This window comes from Epinephelus fuscoguttatus, linkage group LG7 (assembly GCF_011397635.1).
Source record: "Epinephelus fuscoguttatus linkage group LG7, E.fuscoguttatus.final_Chr_v1".
Classification (NCBI taxonomy): domain Eukaryota; kingdom Metazoa; phylum Chordata; class Actinopteri; order Perciformes; family Serranidae; genus Epinephelus; species Epinephelus fuscoguttatus.
Genome location: NC_064758.1, coordinates 3,340,100 through 3,355,020, shown reverse-complemented (window position 1 = coordinate 3,355,020; position 14,921 = coordinate 3,340,100). Strand labels below are relative to the sequence as shown.

At 39.7% G+C, this 14,921-nt stretch overlaps 1 protein-coding gene across 1 annotated transcript in view; it reads right to left on the bottom strand.

The window, feature by feature from the left end:
* Positions 1-6,004: 6,004 nt before the first annotated feature.
* The window catches only part of mfn2 (mitofusin 2), a 72,110-nt gene continuing 63,193 nt past the window's right edge, over positions 6,005-14,921 (bottom strand). The window contains exons 16-18 of the mRNA XM_049581660.1: positions 10,245-10,441; positions 9,957-10,091; positions 6,005-8,268 (exon numbers count right to left, since the gene is read on the bottom strand). Coding sequence (XP_049437617.1) covers positions 8,199-8,268; positions 9,957-10,091; positions 10,245-10,441 — 402 coding nt within the window. The 3' untranslated portion in view covers positions 6,005-8,198. The remainder of the gene's footprint in view (positions 8,269-9,956; positions 10,092-10,244; positions 10,442-14,921) is intronic.

The following is a 14,921-nucleotide window of genomic DNA, read 5'->3' as shown; positions in this document are numbered from 1 at the left end:
TAATTTTATATACTTTATTAATCCCCCTGAGGGGAAATTCAATTTTTTCACTCCGTTGTCATTAGCACACAGGTCCGAAAGACACACACATACACAAACAGGACCTATACATGCACAAAGTGGAGAGATGTCAGAGTGAGGGGGCTGCCTTGGTCAGGCGCCCCAAGCAGTTTGGGGGTTCAGTGCCTTGCTCAAGGGCACCCCCGCAGTGCCCAGGAGGTGAACTGGCACCTCTCCAGCCACCAGTCCACACTCCATATTTTGGTCCGGACGGGGACTTGAACCGGCAACCCTCCGGTTCCCAACCCAAGTCCCTATGGACTGAGCTACTGCCGCCCCGATGTGGCTCTAAAGACACTAAAGCAGCCCCTGAATTGTATTGTATTGTATTCCACAACCAAGATTTGGTAAAACTCAGAGTCTGGGTCATCCACTACTTTTGCTCTATTAATGGAACCATAACGTTGGAGAAAATCCATTACCACCTCAACCACTTATCCACATGTAGCACCCCTCTGCTATAGATTGTTGTAATGCTTGGAGTGAAATAGTAATACGGTGGACTAGTGAGATCAGGAGTAACTAGGTTAGACTGTAGGGAGGAGAAATTACACTAATGGACAATAATAAGAGGAAGACTCAGGAAGCAAGGATTGTGCTTAATAGGTACTAAGGAAAGTAAAGAACTTATTAAACAAAATAATAAACAATTTCAAACTTAGGGGTTGGCCATGAAAAGGAAACCAACAGAAATCAAATTAAATTAACACATACAAGTAGCACCTAACAGGTTGTCTATGTAGAAATATGTTATGTTATTTTGGTGCACCATTTAATTAATCAATAATCTAATTCAGCAATGTCAAATTCATATATCAATATCAAAAACCTCAATATCAAATTCATACTCCACTAGATCATCCCCGAGCAGCAAAACATCCCACCCCAAATTGTCCATACACATTGAATAAATGTGGAGCTCCTTCTACAACGCAGATCTTGGATCCAACACTTCAGTAGCACGAGTCGATCAAGTAAATTGGTAAATCAGTCAGTCAATAAAATGTCCTGGGCCAAGGTGTGTGTGTGTGTGTGTGTGTGTGTGTGTGTGTATGTGTGTGTGTATGTGTATATGTATATGAGTATATGGGGGAAGCAAGGAAAAGGTGAAGGGGGGGAGCTTCAGCTGCAGTGTGGCCTACAACATTGGCAGGCAAACCGATGCTTCTTGCTGAATATGAGTTTTCCTGACTAGGCTCATCAGATCAATTGGGATAGCTGACCATCATGTCCTGTCCATACTCTTGCCAACCTGGCCAATTCTCAATTTCCCCAGGGCTCACGTGTACCGGTGTTCACCTGTGATGTCCGCATAATGGCTGTCTGCAGCTGCTCCGCTCTCTGCTTTCCCCATTCACCTGGCTAACCCGTACCTGCCCTTCCGCTTTATCCTGCCATGACGGCTCTGCAGCTGTCCTGTCCTCGTCACACCACGTGAATATATTTATTATTTGCTTATGCTATATATATTTTATATTATTAATATTATTACTGCCATCATTACTTTGAAACATTTAGTTTTCATTTATATATTAGAGACCTGGGTTACACACACCTAGGAAATCAAAATTCACAATAAAATCTGACATTTTGAAACAACGGTGTGCTGCCACAGTATTACTGTTGTCACAGTCACAGATCAAGGACCAGAACTTTTATAAAACTTGAATTAAAAGCCTCATCCCAGTTAAACGGCCAGTTCTTTATACTAGCCCAGTGTGGCTACACATGTTAACAAATAAAGGCTTGTCTCAATTAGAGGCCTGGTCTGGTTGCCAAGCAGTTCACTCTCATAGAAATGCTTTGGATTTATAAAACCAAGTTGCTGGCTATCCACTTGAGCAAATGTTAATTGTTAGGTCGTGCATACAAATATAAATGTTTAAACTTCTGTCAATATGAAGATGTTACACATTGTTAGCTGAGTTAGATTCTCCCTAATTCAGTTAATTTTACTGAAACCATAAGCACCATAGAAGACTGTAATTTATTACGATTTAACAGCATGCCAAAAAAAATATGTGGTGACTCCCTTCCTCTGAAGCTGTTATAAAGTCAGAGAATGTGTCCGTTCCTTAATTACACTGTAAGTTATTCATATTCCTTTAGTCTGTAGGGGTCCTCAGATCAAAATGCTGTAAAACGAGTGTCGTAACTCTCGCTGAAATGCCTTGTCTGTTGGAACTAGATCAAATGAATGATTCATAACTGATGCTATTTGAAGTCTCATTTTTAAAATATAATCTTCATATACTTATAATATTCATGTTGGTTCAAATAATAATAATTTCCCATCTTTACTGGGCAACAGTTTTGTGTAAAAGGAATTAAGGTCTGTCGCATATTAGATGCTTATCCCAAATATAGGCTTGCTGAAGTTAGTGATTTAAGCAAACAATAGTCTGGGCTACTAAGTGAGGTTTTATGGTATCCCTTTTAAAGTGTTTGGTCTGGAGTTAGACATTTTTTCACAAACGTTAAATAGACAGATCTTTTTTTTTGCATGGTGTCACCTTTATTATTCACATACATACTTTTGAACACCTTACTGCACAACAAACTACAACAGCCACGGCATGCAGGTACTTTAACCTTCCTAAAGCCAAACTACTACTTCATGGAGTTTCAAGTGGATTTGGGGGGCAAAAAGGACCTCAATGAAGGAAAAAAAAGTTGCAAATTGATAAAGTGCATATCCTCTCTCTGAAGGAGGAGTTTGTACAGCAGCTTTCCTGCTCACTTGGCAACACGCAGTGTATGGCTTTTATTTACATCACAGCCTTATCAACCCAGACTTTAACATACTGGACAAATTCAGGCACATCCACTCTGGTGCAGCTTTGTATCTTTAAACATTTTCCCATTGTTTCCAATTAAAAGGCAAAATTTTAAATTACATCATATACACATTTTAGAAAGCAAGAATACAATTTACATTTAAAAAGGGGGGTGTGATGCTGGATTTGGCCACTCTCTTTCAGAGAGTATCATCTGTAATCAGACTCCAATCTCTTCCATTTGAAGTGAAATCATATGATACTCACAGAGGCAGAGAGCCGACAGCTCTGCAGTAACAGGGTCCGGCACACACAGAAATTCAGTGCAAAACAGAAATGTACACAAACATAAAATACAGGTTATAGTGAAGATAGAGGAAGCCATTGACATTGCTATCACCTCACATCAAAATCATTGCTCTTTAACATTTGGTTCAGGGTAAAAAGGGTTTATCAGATATGTATGGTGGACGATACCGACTGTCATGACTGCATGAGGAGAGCTGAAAATGAGGTTGCACACCCTCATTCTGTTTTAGTGTACCCGACATACTAAATTTCCTCTCAACTCCACATGGTTGTTGTGAAAATTTTGCTGTTAAGAACATCAAATGGAAGGTGTCAAGAGCAGAGATTTACCACAAGTGGACTTTATAGTCTCATAATGCTATCGAAACCTTATAATGATATATCAGCAGAGTCTGAGCTGTTATTTTCCATAAACAAATGAATATTTTGGATACGAATCCCTTCATTTCAGTTATTGAAGAATAGTGATCAGTATATCAGTTAAGTGGGACATTTTCCAGTGTAAACATCAAGTCCAGTGTTGTCTGGTGGACAAACTCTAATGGAGACACAGTGTCTAAATGACTACACTGTCATTTGTTAATAAATGACATACTATGCTGATACACGTCACATCAGCTCTAGAGATTTGGGGATGCTATGAGCACTATTATCACAATTTAGACAGTGTCTTCAAAGTTAGAATCCCACGAAGATGATACTGAAGTCAGAATTTTGACTGTACCATATTTAACTATTTGCATATGGTCTTAGCCTTCTGCAGCTATGCTAACTGGTGCAACTGAATATAATCATCCATAACCAGGATCAAGTTAAATAAGTTTTAAATATTTCTTCAGCAAATATGCAGAAACAAGCAACATTAAATATATATCCTACTAAGTAGGCTTGGGCGGTATCTGTATTTTTTCCTAACTTCCTGACATTTCATCAGTGTATGCAATATATGACAAAGTTTTTGTTAAAATAAAAACTTAAAGCTGAGATGCTTGTTGTAGAAGTTATTGTAGCATGTATGGCATTGTCTAGGCCTTCTAAAGTTTTCCAAATGTCCACCTTCATCGTAACAATTAGCAATAGACGATATGTTGCTGTCCAGCTTTTTACTTCTCCTGTTACGTTATTCCCACTACTCACAGTTGTCATATTTCTCATCAGCTGTTTGTTCCACCAGTAGAGACTGACCTCTGGTGGCATGTACTTTGCACAATACATCGCCTTAGTACAGCATCTCTGTACCACTTTAATAGAAAGAGAAGCGTCTGTATTTTTGATTATATAAAAATTAGGGATGCACGATATTGGATTTTTTGCTGATGTTCGATAAATAACAACATGGCCAATAACTGATATTGGTATCGATATATCCACTTTTTTCTTAACCTAATTTTAGTGATCATCAAGTGTCGTCTGTAGTGGAATTAACGTCACATTATGCATGCATACTCACCAGCAGATGGAGACAAATACAATTCTTCTCAATGTATGTAATATTCATTCATTGTGCAAAATAAGAAAAAGCATGTTGGCTGATTCTGATAGTTCATTTTAAAGCCAATACTGGCCAATACTAATGATATACTGATACTATCAGTGTGTTGGTCGATTCTGATTTACGATTGCCATTTACCATTATTTGTCATTTTAAGGCAAATATCGGCCAATATCGATGTTGACATGCTGATATTATCATGCATCCCTAATAAAAATTGTACTGTTGGGAATACTAAATACCCTGGTATACCTCAATACCTTGATACCACCCAAGCATCTGTGTCTGTGCTAAAGACAATGAGATAGTTCCCAACAAATGCACTATTCCCTCCTTACCCTTTAAGTTAAAGGTTAGAAATGAGGTCTGCCAATGTCAACAAATGACATGCACCCACCACAGTCCACACATGCTGTCTTTCCATTATACACATTTTGTAGCGACTGACTGAAGACAGAGACTGACCTTTACTTAGCACTTGCACTGGCTGAATTTGAGCTGCTACAGCCACAGACTGAAGGTCCACCTTTGGAGCTGCACTCCAATGGTGGGGAGAAGCGGAAGGACCACAAGGTGTGTTAGCTAATTCGGTAACACTTTACTTGAAGGTATCTACATAAGAGTGACATGACACCGTCATAACTATGACATGACCCTGTCATGACCCTATCATAAACATTATGTACATGTCATAAATGTTTATGACTGCTGCCATTAAGTGAAATTCGGTTTTTGTAATGACAAGTTGACATTGTTTGGGTTGTCTTGATTAGTTAGTTGATCAGTTAGTTGACATTAATCAAAGTGACATTACCAGAAGTTGTCTTTGTCATGACAAGTTGACATTAAATTTGTTTGGGATGTCCTTAAAATGACAACTTGACATTAACCAGGATGACATTACCAGAAGATGTTTTTGCCATGACAACTTGATATCAACCTGGATGACATAACCAGAAGATGTCTTTGTTATGACAATTTGACATTAAATTGTTTTTGGGATGTCCTTATTATGACAACTTGACATTAACCAGGATGACATTAACAAGAAATGCAACTCTTTTTGTGTTTATGACAAGTTGACATAATGATTATTATAATTAGACGTGCAAGGTTACAGACCGATTCTAACACTCGGTCGATAGATGTCTAGCAGTATATGACACAAAACTGGCTGTCATGACACCATTATGACAGTGTAATGAATAAATTCTTCATGACAGCCAGTCTCATCCTTCATGATATCTTAATGACAAATCAAAATGGTACCACTTTACTTGAGATCAAAGAATTTATTCATTACACTGTCATAATGATGTCATGACAGCCAGTTTTGTGTTGTATACTGCTAGACATCTATCTGAGTGTTAGAACCGGTCTGTAACCTTGGATATCTAATTATAATAATCATTATGTCAACTTGTCATAAACACAAAAAGAAGTGCATTTTTTTTTTTTATTAATGTCAAGTTGTTATGACAAAGACATCCTCTGGTAATGTCATCCTGGTTATTGTCAAGGTGTCATAATTAGGACATCCCAAACAAATTTAATGTCAACTTGTCATGACAAAGACAACTTCTGGTAATGTCACTTTAATTAATGTCAAGTTGTCATAATCAAGACAACCCAAACAATGTCATTACATAACCCGAATGACACGTAATGGCAGTAGTCATAAACGTTTATGACATGTACATAATGTTTACGACAAGTTCATGACAGTGTCATGTCATAGTTATGACGGTGTCATGTCACCCTTATGTAGATACCTTTAAGTGTTACCGCTAATTCTTGTGTCATCTGTGATCTGATAAAGAGTGATGTAGTCAAATTCAGTGCAGCTAGCTATCATTCCAAATTTTGTCTTGAGTGTATAATTCATACAGACTCCCGGGGGTGGTTTGCAAATTATTTTATCAGGTAACATTTTGAAGCAACTAATGCCAGATCTACGTAGCATGTTACAACTAGCTGGGTGGCCAACAAGTAATCGTAACCTGAACTAAGCATAGCCAGTTATCTGTGAAGCGATGCTGCATGGATCTGCTTGTGGTAGCTCTGAAAGGAAAGCAGGTAAAATAATTTGCAAACAGCAAGCTAGTTAGTGTCATGGAGCCAATGGTTCCAATGAAATATAGGAATATTAAATATATTAATTTTATTCTACATAGGATCATTTATTTTCCATTTCCCATCAGAGTAATGATGGTCAATCACGTTCAGTCGTATGTCATGTTACGGTTTTGGCCAATGCACAGGTGCTCAGTTGCACCTACAGAGTGTGAGCGGAAAAAACAGGAGGCAGACTGCAGTTCATGTAATGGCCTCAGAGAGAGGTGTTACTAATAAGGATTTTCTGAAAGTAACATATGGAACATTTGATATAAAGCGTGCTTATATTTTCTCCTAGGTTGTTTAACACACTAAAGTCTTTTCAATTACTTCACAGTCCAAACAAACTTTCTTCACAAAAATTAAGATTTAGGATAACTTTGAGAAGGAACAATAAATGAAATACATTCAACAGATGAAGACACTGAGCTATTCTCCATATAGGGTAAAGGGTTTCTCTGTTTGCTTCATCAGCCATTAGTGTGTGAAGTCTCCAATCTGAGACCATGAACAGCTGTTCAACAAAAACAACAAAAACCTTCTAACAGTGTGCACAGGGTGTCAGTTCTACTTGTGTTCCTAAAAATAATTTTAAGGGTGAAAAGTAGTTCTCCATCTTGTCACTGTAATAAAAATATGTGAGCGTTTTCCCAGTGGCAACCTCTGACAGCTTCATTTTGGGGAAAAAACGTTACAGTTTCCAAACTACAACAATTATAGGAATAAATTATTTTGCATTATCCTATTCACATAAGACACTTTCCTCCATTCCCTTATGTGGACTGCCGTTAACTTCAGCATGGCACTTTTCTATTGTTCAAAATGTATATGAAGAGTCAAATCTAGACAAGTTCAATGTGGCAGAGTTAACTGGAATCAGGTTTAAAAGACAGTGTGGAGTTTTTGACAGAGGCTGATATAAGTCACTCAACAGCACTACTAAGGATGCTAGGAGAGCTCAGACTGTACTTATGCACTAGAGTCAGATTAATCAGCCATCTGGAGACCTCAGGTTCATGGTCATTGGCATATCACCACAACTTAACACGAGAGTGCTCAAAAGATAAGAATGAGCATTAGGACATACACTGAGGGGATGTTGTGTTTTTAAGTCTGTGGTTAAACCTTATAATTCATGTAGTGGCTGATATTTAATAGCTGATTCACTGTTTTAACTTTTCCTTTTTTTGTGACAAGTCACCAGCTGACCACAGGACTCCAATCCTGAGCTAAAGTCAACGCATCCACATCACAACTACCTGGTAACTCTGTTCACTAATGTCAGATACCATTCTATTTTTCCTCATCAGTTCAGAACATTGTAAAGTATTTCCTCTGATTAGCTTAGAAATACAGAAGTGTGTCAACAGGAGGGGGGACTTCAGCAGGTGTACCAAATCTTCCTGTGGTGTTGCTTGGCCTCTCAGGTGGATGCTCTGTGTCACTTACTTGCTGTGCTGGAGGTACTGCTGGGTGAACATGTTAAGTTCACTGTCCAGCCAGCCTGCCTTGTTCCTAACACAACAAAACAAACACATACATATTAGTAACATCTATACTTATGTAACAAGGTGCATGTCTGAAAAGGGCTATAAATGCAACTTAATGACAATAGCTGTGATGTGTAATTGGCTGTACTAGATTAAATGAGTGATCACTGAGAGTAAAGGTGTGTTCACACTGATCATTATGTGAGCATTTTGTACAGTGAAATTACAAAGTTTATGCAAATCAATTACGCAATGCGAATGACATGAAGACGCACAACTCACAGTATCTGCTATTGCCATAGTGAATTGTAGTATTAGAGCTCCATTAATGATGACTTTTTTCATTCACCGCACACGGGCTTAAGTCAGAGCAAACACATTTAGAGTTGACTGAACAAATTTAGATCAGCTGTTCTGGAACCGAAAACTTTTCCATCTCAGGGTTCATGAACTCAGAGTTCAGGGTTAGACTCACAGTTTGTTAAATCCGCTTTCTGGAATAGACCCCTGTAGTCTGAGCCTGTATGCTACATTTAGAATATTTTATTAATAATAATAATAATAAAATTAGAACTGCAAGCAGTTATGAATGGGGTCCAAGCCTCCCCACCCCATGGAGCCCACGGTAGTCAGCCCCAAAGGACGACAGGCTCGGGGCGAACGTCAGGACAAAGGCCAACGTCTGAGCTGCAGTATTCACCGTAATGGGAAGTGCACTGGAAGTACTAAAGGCTGAATGCATTTGTTGCTTTAAGTCACGCCCACTTTGACCAATCATTACCAAACTTTGCGGCTGGCCTCAGGACTGTCCCCACACCATGCTAACCAATTTTCGTACAAATCCTATCAACTTTTAGGAAATGTGATATTTTTGGGTTTACAGCGTCCACCAGTGGCCAATTTGGGCCAAATTTGGCACTGAGTCTCTGAACAACCTCTGGAATAAGTGTGTTAAGTGTCATGTTGATATAATTTAGTCTGACAAAAATATGCAACAATATGTGTATTTTAGCTAGCAAAATTTTTTTTGTCATTAATGATTCACACATTTTTTGACTGGGCAAAATTCTTTTGATAACTTTAAATCAGGTCCATCTTGAGAGTTGACCTGCCAAGTTTCATGCAGTTTGGACATAATCTGTAGGAGGAGTTCGAAAAAGTAGGTTTCGGATGTGGCGACTGAGCGAAGAAAATGTGGGGCAGAAGTGGGCGGGGCCTATGTCAACAAATCCAGCTCTATTTAGGGAATATGGGTATATAAAGTTTATGGATATGTGATTTAAATTGTGGAAGTAACAGGAAAAAACGCGTTTGCATCTTTTATAGCGCCACCTAGTGGAGTATCTGCGCAATTTTTGGTATGGTAGTCTACATGTACTCTATAAATTTCACAGCGCTTAGTATAATAGTTCAGCTGAAATAAATGTTTGGTTTTTTTATCTTGTAATAAGCCATGCCCACTTCGACCAGTCATGACCACATTCAATATATGGCCTCAGGAATGGCCCTACATCATATCCACCAAATTTCATAAAAATCGGTGTAGCTGTTTAGGAGATATAAACTTATGGCAACTTCATGTCACTAGTCACTTGAAACAAATTTAGGACGATAGGAGACAGGTTGAAATAAACCAAGATTTCCCTTTAACACTTGACCCAAAAATCTGATCAGCTGTTTGTATATGTACGCTTAGTGTGGTGAGGTTCTTACCGAAGCAGCTTAGCCTTGCTCTGCAAGCTGTCCAGCAGCTCAATCTTGACGTTCATGTCAGTGATCTCATCCTCAAGGTTCTGACGGGTGACGTCTACCTGCTGGCAAAGCTGAGAAAACACACCTGCCAACTCCCTGATAACAACAAACAGCAGATACAAAAACATTAGAAAGCAGTATAATCACAAAGAGTCTATGTTCTTCACGGTCTTCTTTCAAATCTCTTTTTAAACTGACATCACAACTGCTCTGAGGTGCATGGTACTGTCAAACTGTTAAGAAGCTTACTGCTGGACTTGGTGGCTGCAGTTGGATCCGGTGTAGCTGACGATAAGCTGCAGCTTCTCACTGGCGTAGTCCACAAACTGTCTCTTAAAGGCTCTCTCCTTGGCCTTGGTGGTCCATGTGAGCCGCTCATAGATATAGAGGAGTCCGTACAGACCCACTGACAGGGCGATCAGACGCCAGCCCACTGCCTTCCAGATCTGCACACACATAGATAGTTACCCTAACCTAGCAGTTAGCTTAGCAGCGTGCTAAGCTGCTCTCTCTTGCTCTGTGTGTCAAATGTTAAGCTATTCCTCTGCCTTCGTGACTGGTACTTCATTTTTAAATCAATTTATTTCTTCATTTGTCACATTCAATCATATTCAAACAATTTCAGTGTGATGTAATTCTGACAGTTCCTTCAATTTGTACACTGTAATGTTTCTAAATGTCGGGGGGGGGGGGTATCTGAGGAGAGACCTGGAATTTCCTCAGGCGTCTCATTTAAAACTAAGCGGGGTCACTGATTAATACATACAGTGGTGGAAAAAAGTTTTCGGACACCCCATGCATTTGTGAAATATTGCATTAAGAATCACTCTTAGGTCTTCAAGTGCAATTTCTTTTAGTACAGTCACAGCCAAAATACTAAATAAATCCTAAAAAAGCCATTAAAAACTTAAAATTGATTGGTTCCATAAAAATACATAAGAAATTTTGAGTATTGGGTCATTTTGGTACCAGTGATGAAGGTCGTTCTTTTTATTAAAAGACACAATTTTTGTTGCCAAGCTTTGTGTCTACATAAAGCCAGCACATTTGAAAGTTCTTCAGACACAAAAATGGCTAAAACAAGGAACCTAACGCAGGAAACACGCCTGAAGATAAAGATTCTCAGCCAGGAAGGGTACAGCTGCCGCCAGATAGCCAGGAAGTGCAGATGCAGTCCTTCAGCAGTTGGATACACTCTGCAGAAATACAGACGAACCAACAGCTTGGAAGACAAACCAAGATCTGGGCGCCCAAGGGTTTCTTCAGCAAGAAATGACCGCATCCTGATCCGCATGTGCAGGCAAAACCGCCGAATGACATCACAGAGCTTCAGCAGCAGTGGTCAAACCAAACTGGTGTCCAGTGTTCCACCCGCACTGTACGTGGCCGACTTTTAGATCATGGCTTAAGGTCCTACAAGGCTGTCAAGAAGCCCCTGATCAATGAGAGACAGAGGTTAGCCCGTCGTTGGGCCCAGGCACACAAGAACTGGACAGCCAGGAATTGGAAGAAGATTTTGTGGTCAGATGAGTCCAGTTTCCAGCTTTATCTTCCTCCTACTAATGTGAGGGTGCAGAAGACCAGGCGAAGCATTATCTCCAGCATGTACAGTACCTACTGTCAAGCATGGTGGAGGCAGTATCATGGTTTGGGGATGCATGAGTGCTGCTGGTGTTGGTCATCTCACTGTCTGTGATGGCACGTTGAACTCTACCAAGTATTGTACCATTCTCAGAACCCACATGCTCCCTTCTGCGCGTGCACTGTTCCGTCGAGGTAAAAACTGGATGTTTCAACAAGATAATGCCCCTTGCCACACATCCAAGGCCAGTAGAACTTGGCTGCAGGAGCACAGTATCCAGGTCTTAGAGTGGCCAGCTCAATCCCCGGCCATGAGCCTCATTGAAAATCTGTGGGGGATTATCAAAAGGTCTGTTGCAAAGCATAAACCAAAGAATTTAGAAGAATTAAAAGCAGTAATTCAAGAAGAATGGGACAAGATTACCCCTCAACAGTGTGAAAGGCTCGTGGGGAGCACGCCAGCCAGGATTAGAACTCTACTACGTGCCAGTGGCAGGACTACTAAATATTAATTTGATGATGTGATGGTTTATTTATTTTTTGTTCAGTTTTGAACACATTCTCTGTTATTTGTTGACTTGATACTGACAATGTTGAGAACTGACATATTGAAACTGTCAAGAATTTAGTTTTGTTAGTTTTTCTTGTAAACAATAAACAAAAAAATATAATTTGTATTTGTTTGTATCTGTCTAATGCAGCCACACTTTTTGAAACACAAAAAAGATTTTTCCACAAATATTTCATGATAATATTTGAGATTGTGTAAAATTTTAGGGGTGTCCGAAAACTTTTTTCCACCACTGTATGTTCATGATTAGGCAGGGCAAATTGGCTCTTAAAACAGGCCAGGCTGGGGCGGGCATAAAAAAATTCTGACCTGCGCATCACTAATGACCAGCAATGATTGGTCGTGGACCAACATGTAATCTGTCCTGTATGTCGGCAAAGTTGCAGCAAGATTTTATGACTCCATAACCACCTAATCTGACATAGTGACTGTCCGAACAGACAAAGGTGTCGTGTAATCCAAAATCGGCATCAGAGGGATTTAATGCAGTATCACATTGGACTCAGAATGTACTCCCCTCCAGCTCGCGCTGTAACATGTATAGTCCATGTTCATAGACTTCATGACTTGCATAACTTCATCCATATTTTTAGTTTTTTTCTTCATGAAGTTCCTGTAAAAGGTAGTACAAAAGACTAACAGCTAGTTCTTGCTGCCCATTGTCCACTATGTTTGTTTACACATCTGACTGTGAGAGATTTAGGTTTTGAGAGTTGGGACTCTGGTTTATCATGAATTGAACCCGTGTGTGGTGTGCTGTTTTGGCTGAGTAGTTGCTCTCCACATATCATAGGAATAAAACTATTAAATTCATCATTATATGTTATGTGTGGGATTAAATTTTCACCATTAATTAAGACTAGTCTATACCCATTGAGTGCACAGTTGCCCACGTACAGTTTTACATGGTGTGTGTTTGGAATACAGGTCATAGGAAATTGCAGATTAAATAGTCAACTGAACCCATTAAGAAGAGCAATGTATTCAGACAGAGTTTTTGTGAATTTGATAGTACGACTGCTTTATTTAAAGTACAGTACTGCCATTGCCAATAGTGGGATAGTTAGTGGGCTAAAACTGTACATTAGTAGTTGAAAAGCACATAGTTAAAGGCATTGTCTTATAGAAGCTCAGTTTTAGTAAGTTTTCCAACTGTTGCCAAGAGGGAACTTTAGACAACGGTCCATAGATTATGGTCACTGAGTTTCATGCAGATCAGTCAAACTTCCTAGAAAAAGATCGATTTTAAGTGTTCAAAAAATTCAAAATGGCGTAAAATCTATATAACCAAAAGTTATGGGTTCTTGAGGCAAATTAGTTCCTCGTGAGGAGAGGCATCTCTGTGCAAAGTTTCATGTCTCTACAACAGACAGGGCATGAGATATGCCCATTCTAAGTTTGCAATTTCAATCAGTTGCTATAGCGCCCCCCTTTGGCCAACTGATATAATATTAGGCTTGTTCGAGATGAACTGCGCCTCGCCTGGAAAGTAAACGAGAGCAGGCGGCCGCAGCGGGGGGTGGTGACAAAAAGCTGCAGTGAAGTCGGACAGTTTCCTGCAGCCTTCAGTCTGTACAGGAAGTCAGACACACTTACATCCTGTCTGGAATGATGTCAATTCATTAAAAAAGTGATCAGACCCATTTATCAGTTTGTTTTCGGTCTCCATTTGTTTTAATTATGATATATTGATTTATTAAAATGCTTTACAGGTGATTTGTAGATTATGTTCACGGTTTATCCTCCATTTGACATGAATTCTCTGAAAAAAGAGAGGAAAAACCCGCACACTCCCATTATGCTCCAAAAATCTTTACTAGTTAGACAACGTTTCGAGCATGTCAGCTCTTCATCAGGTCATCTTACAAGTAATGTGTTTTTCACCCATATATGTAGACTCCCCCTGGTGACGTCATAAATGATGTGTGGTCATTCACAAAAATATTTACACACATTGTACTTAGGCTATTGTAAACGTACACAATTGATCACTGATGATAACTATATCAAAAATATATTAGGCAACATCAGGTTAAAAAAATAATACATACATTCCATCAGGTGTTAACAATTATCAACTACAGAAAATGATGAATGGGGAAGTCCTCATTCATGCCTTTGGGGGACAGGGTATCCAATGTAAAAATCCAAAAGGATTCTCATTGTAACAACAGTCTGTTTGTGTCTCCTCCTTGTCTCGGACGTTTTACGTGTTCAATTCCTTGGTATGTGAGGGATGCCACGCTGTGTTTCGCCTGCAGAAAATGCTCGATTCGTTTTCCCCACATATCCCAAACCACACGGACATTTAAGCAAGTGTGGTTGGCCCAAGTTTAATCAGCTACGGATGCTACCCAGTGATCGAAGGGCAGATGTGTGCGACTATGTGAAGTCCCGTCTGTCAGTGCCGACAGTGGCAAGAGCAGAAGGTGGGTGCGTGTGCGTCTACAGCTGTGGTACCACCGCCTACCTCCAAGAAAACGCGCAAATTGGAAAATGTTGTCAGAGGACCAGAAGATGCGGAGGATGATGAGGTGGAGAGATACATCACCCAGAGGCCAGTGATGACTGATGAACGGCAGCTGCTGGGCTGGTGGAAGACGAACAGCATGGTTAGCGAGAGGATCTTTAGTGTGGCTGGCCATACAATAGAGGAGAGGAGGACGCACCTCAAACCAGACACTGTGGACGCATTATTATTCCTCCACGGTGTGTTGTAAAGAAGTGTTCTTTATGTAAGTAGTACATGTTCATTGCGATTTTTTCAATATTTG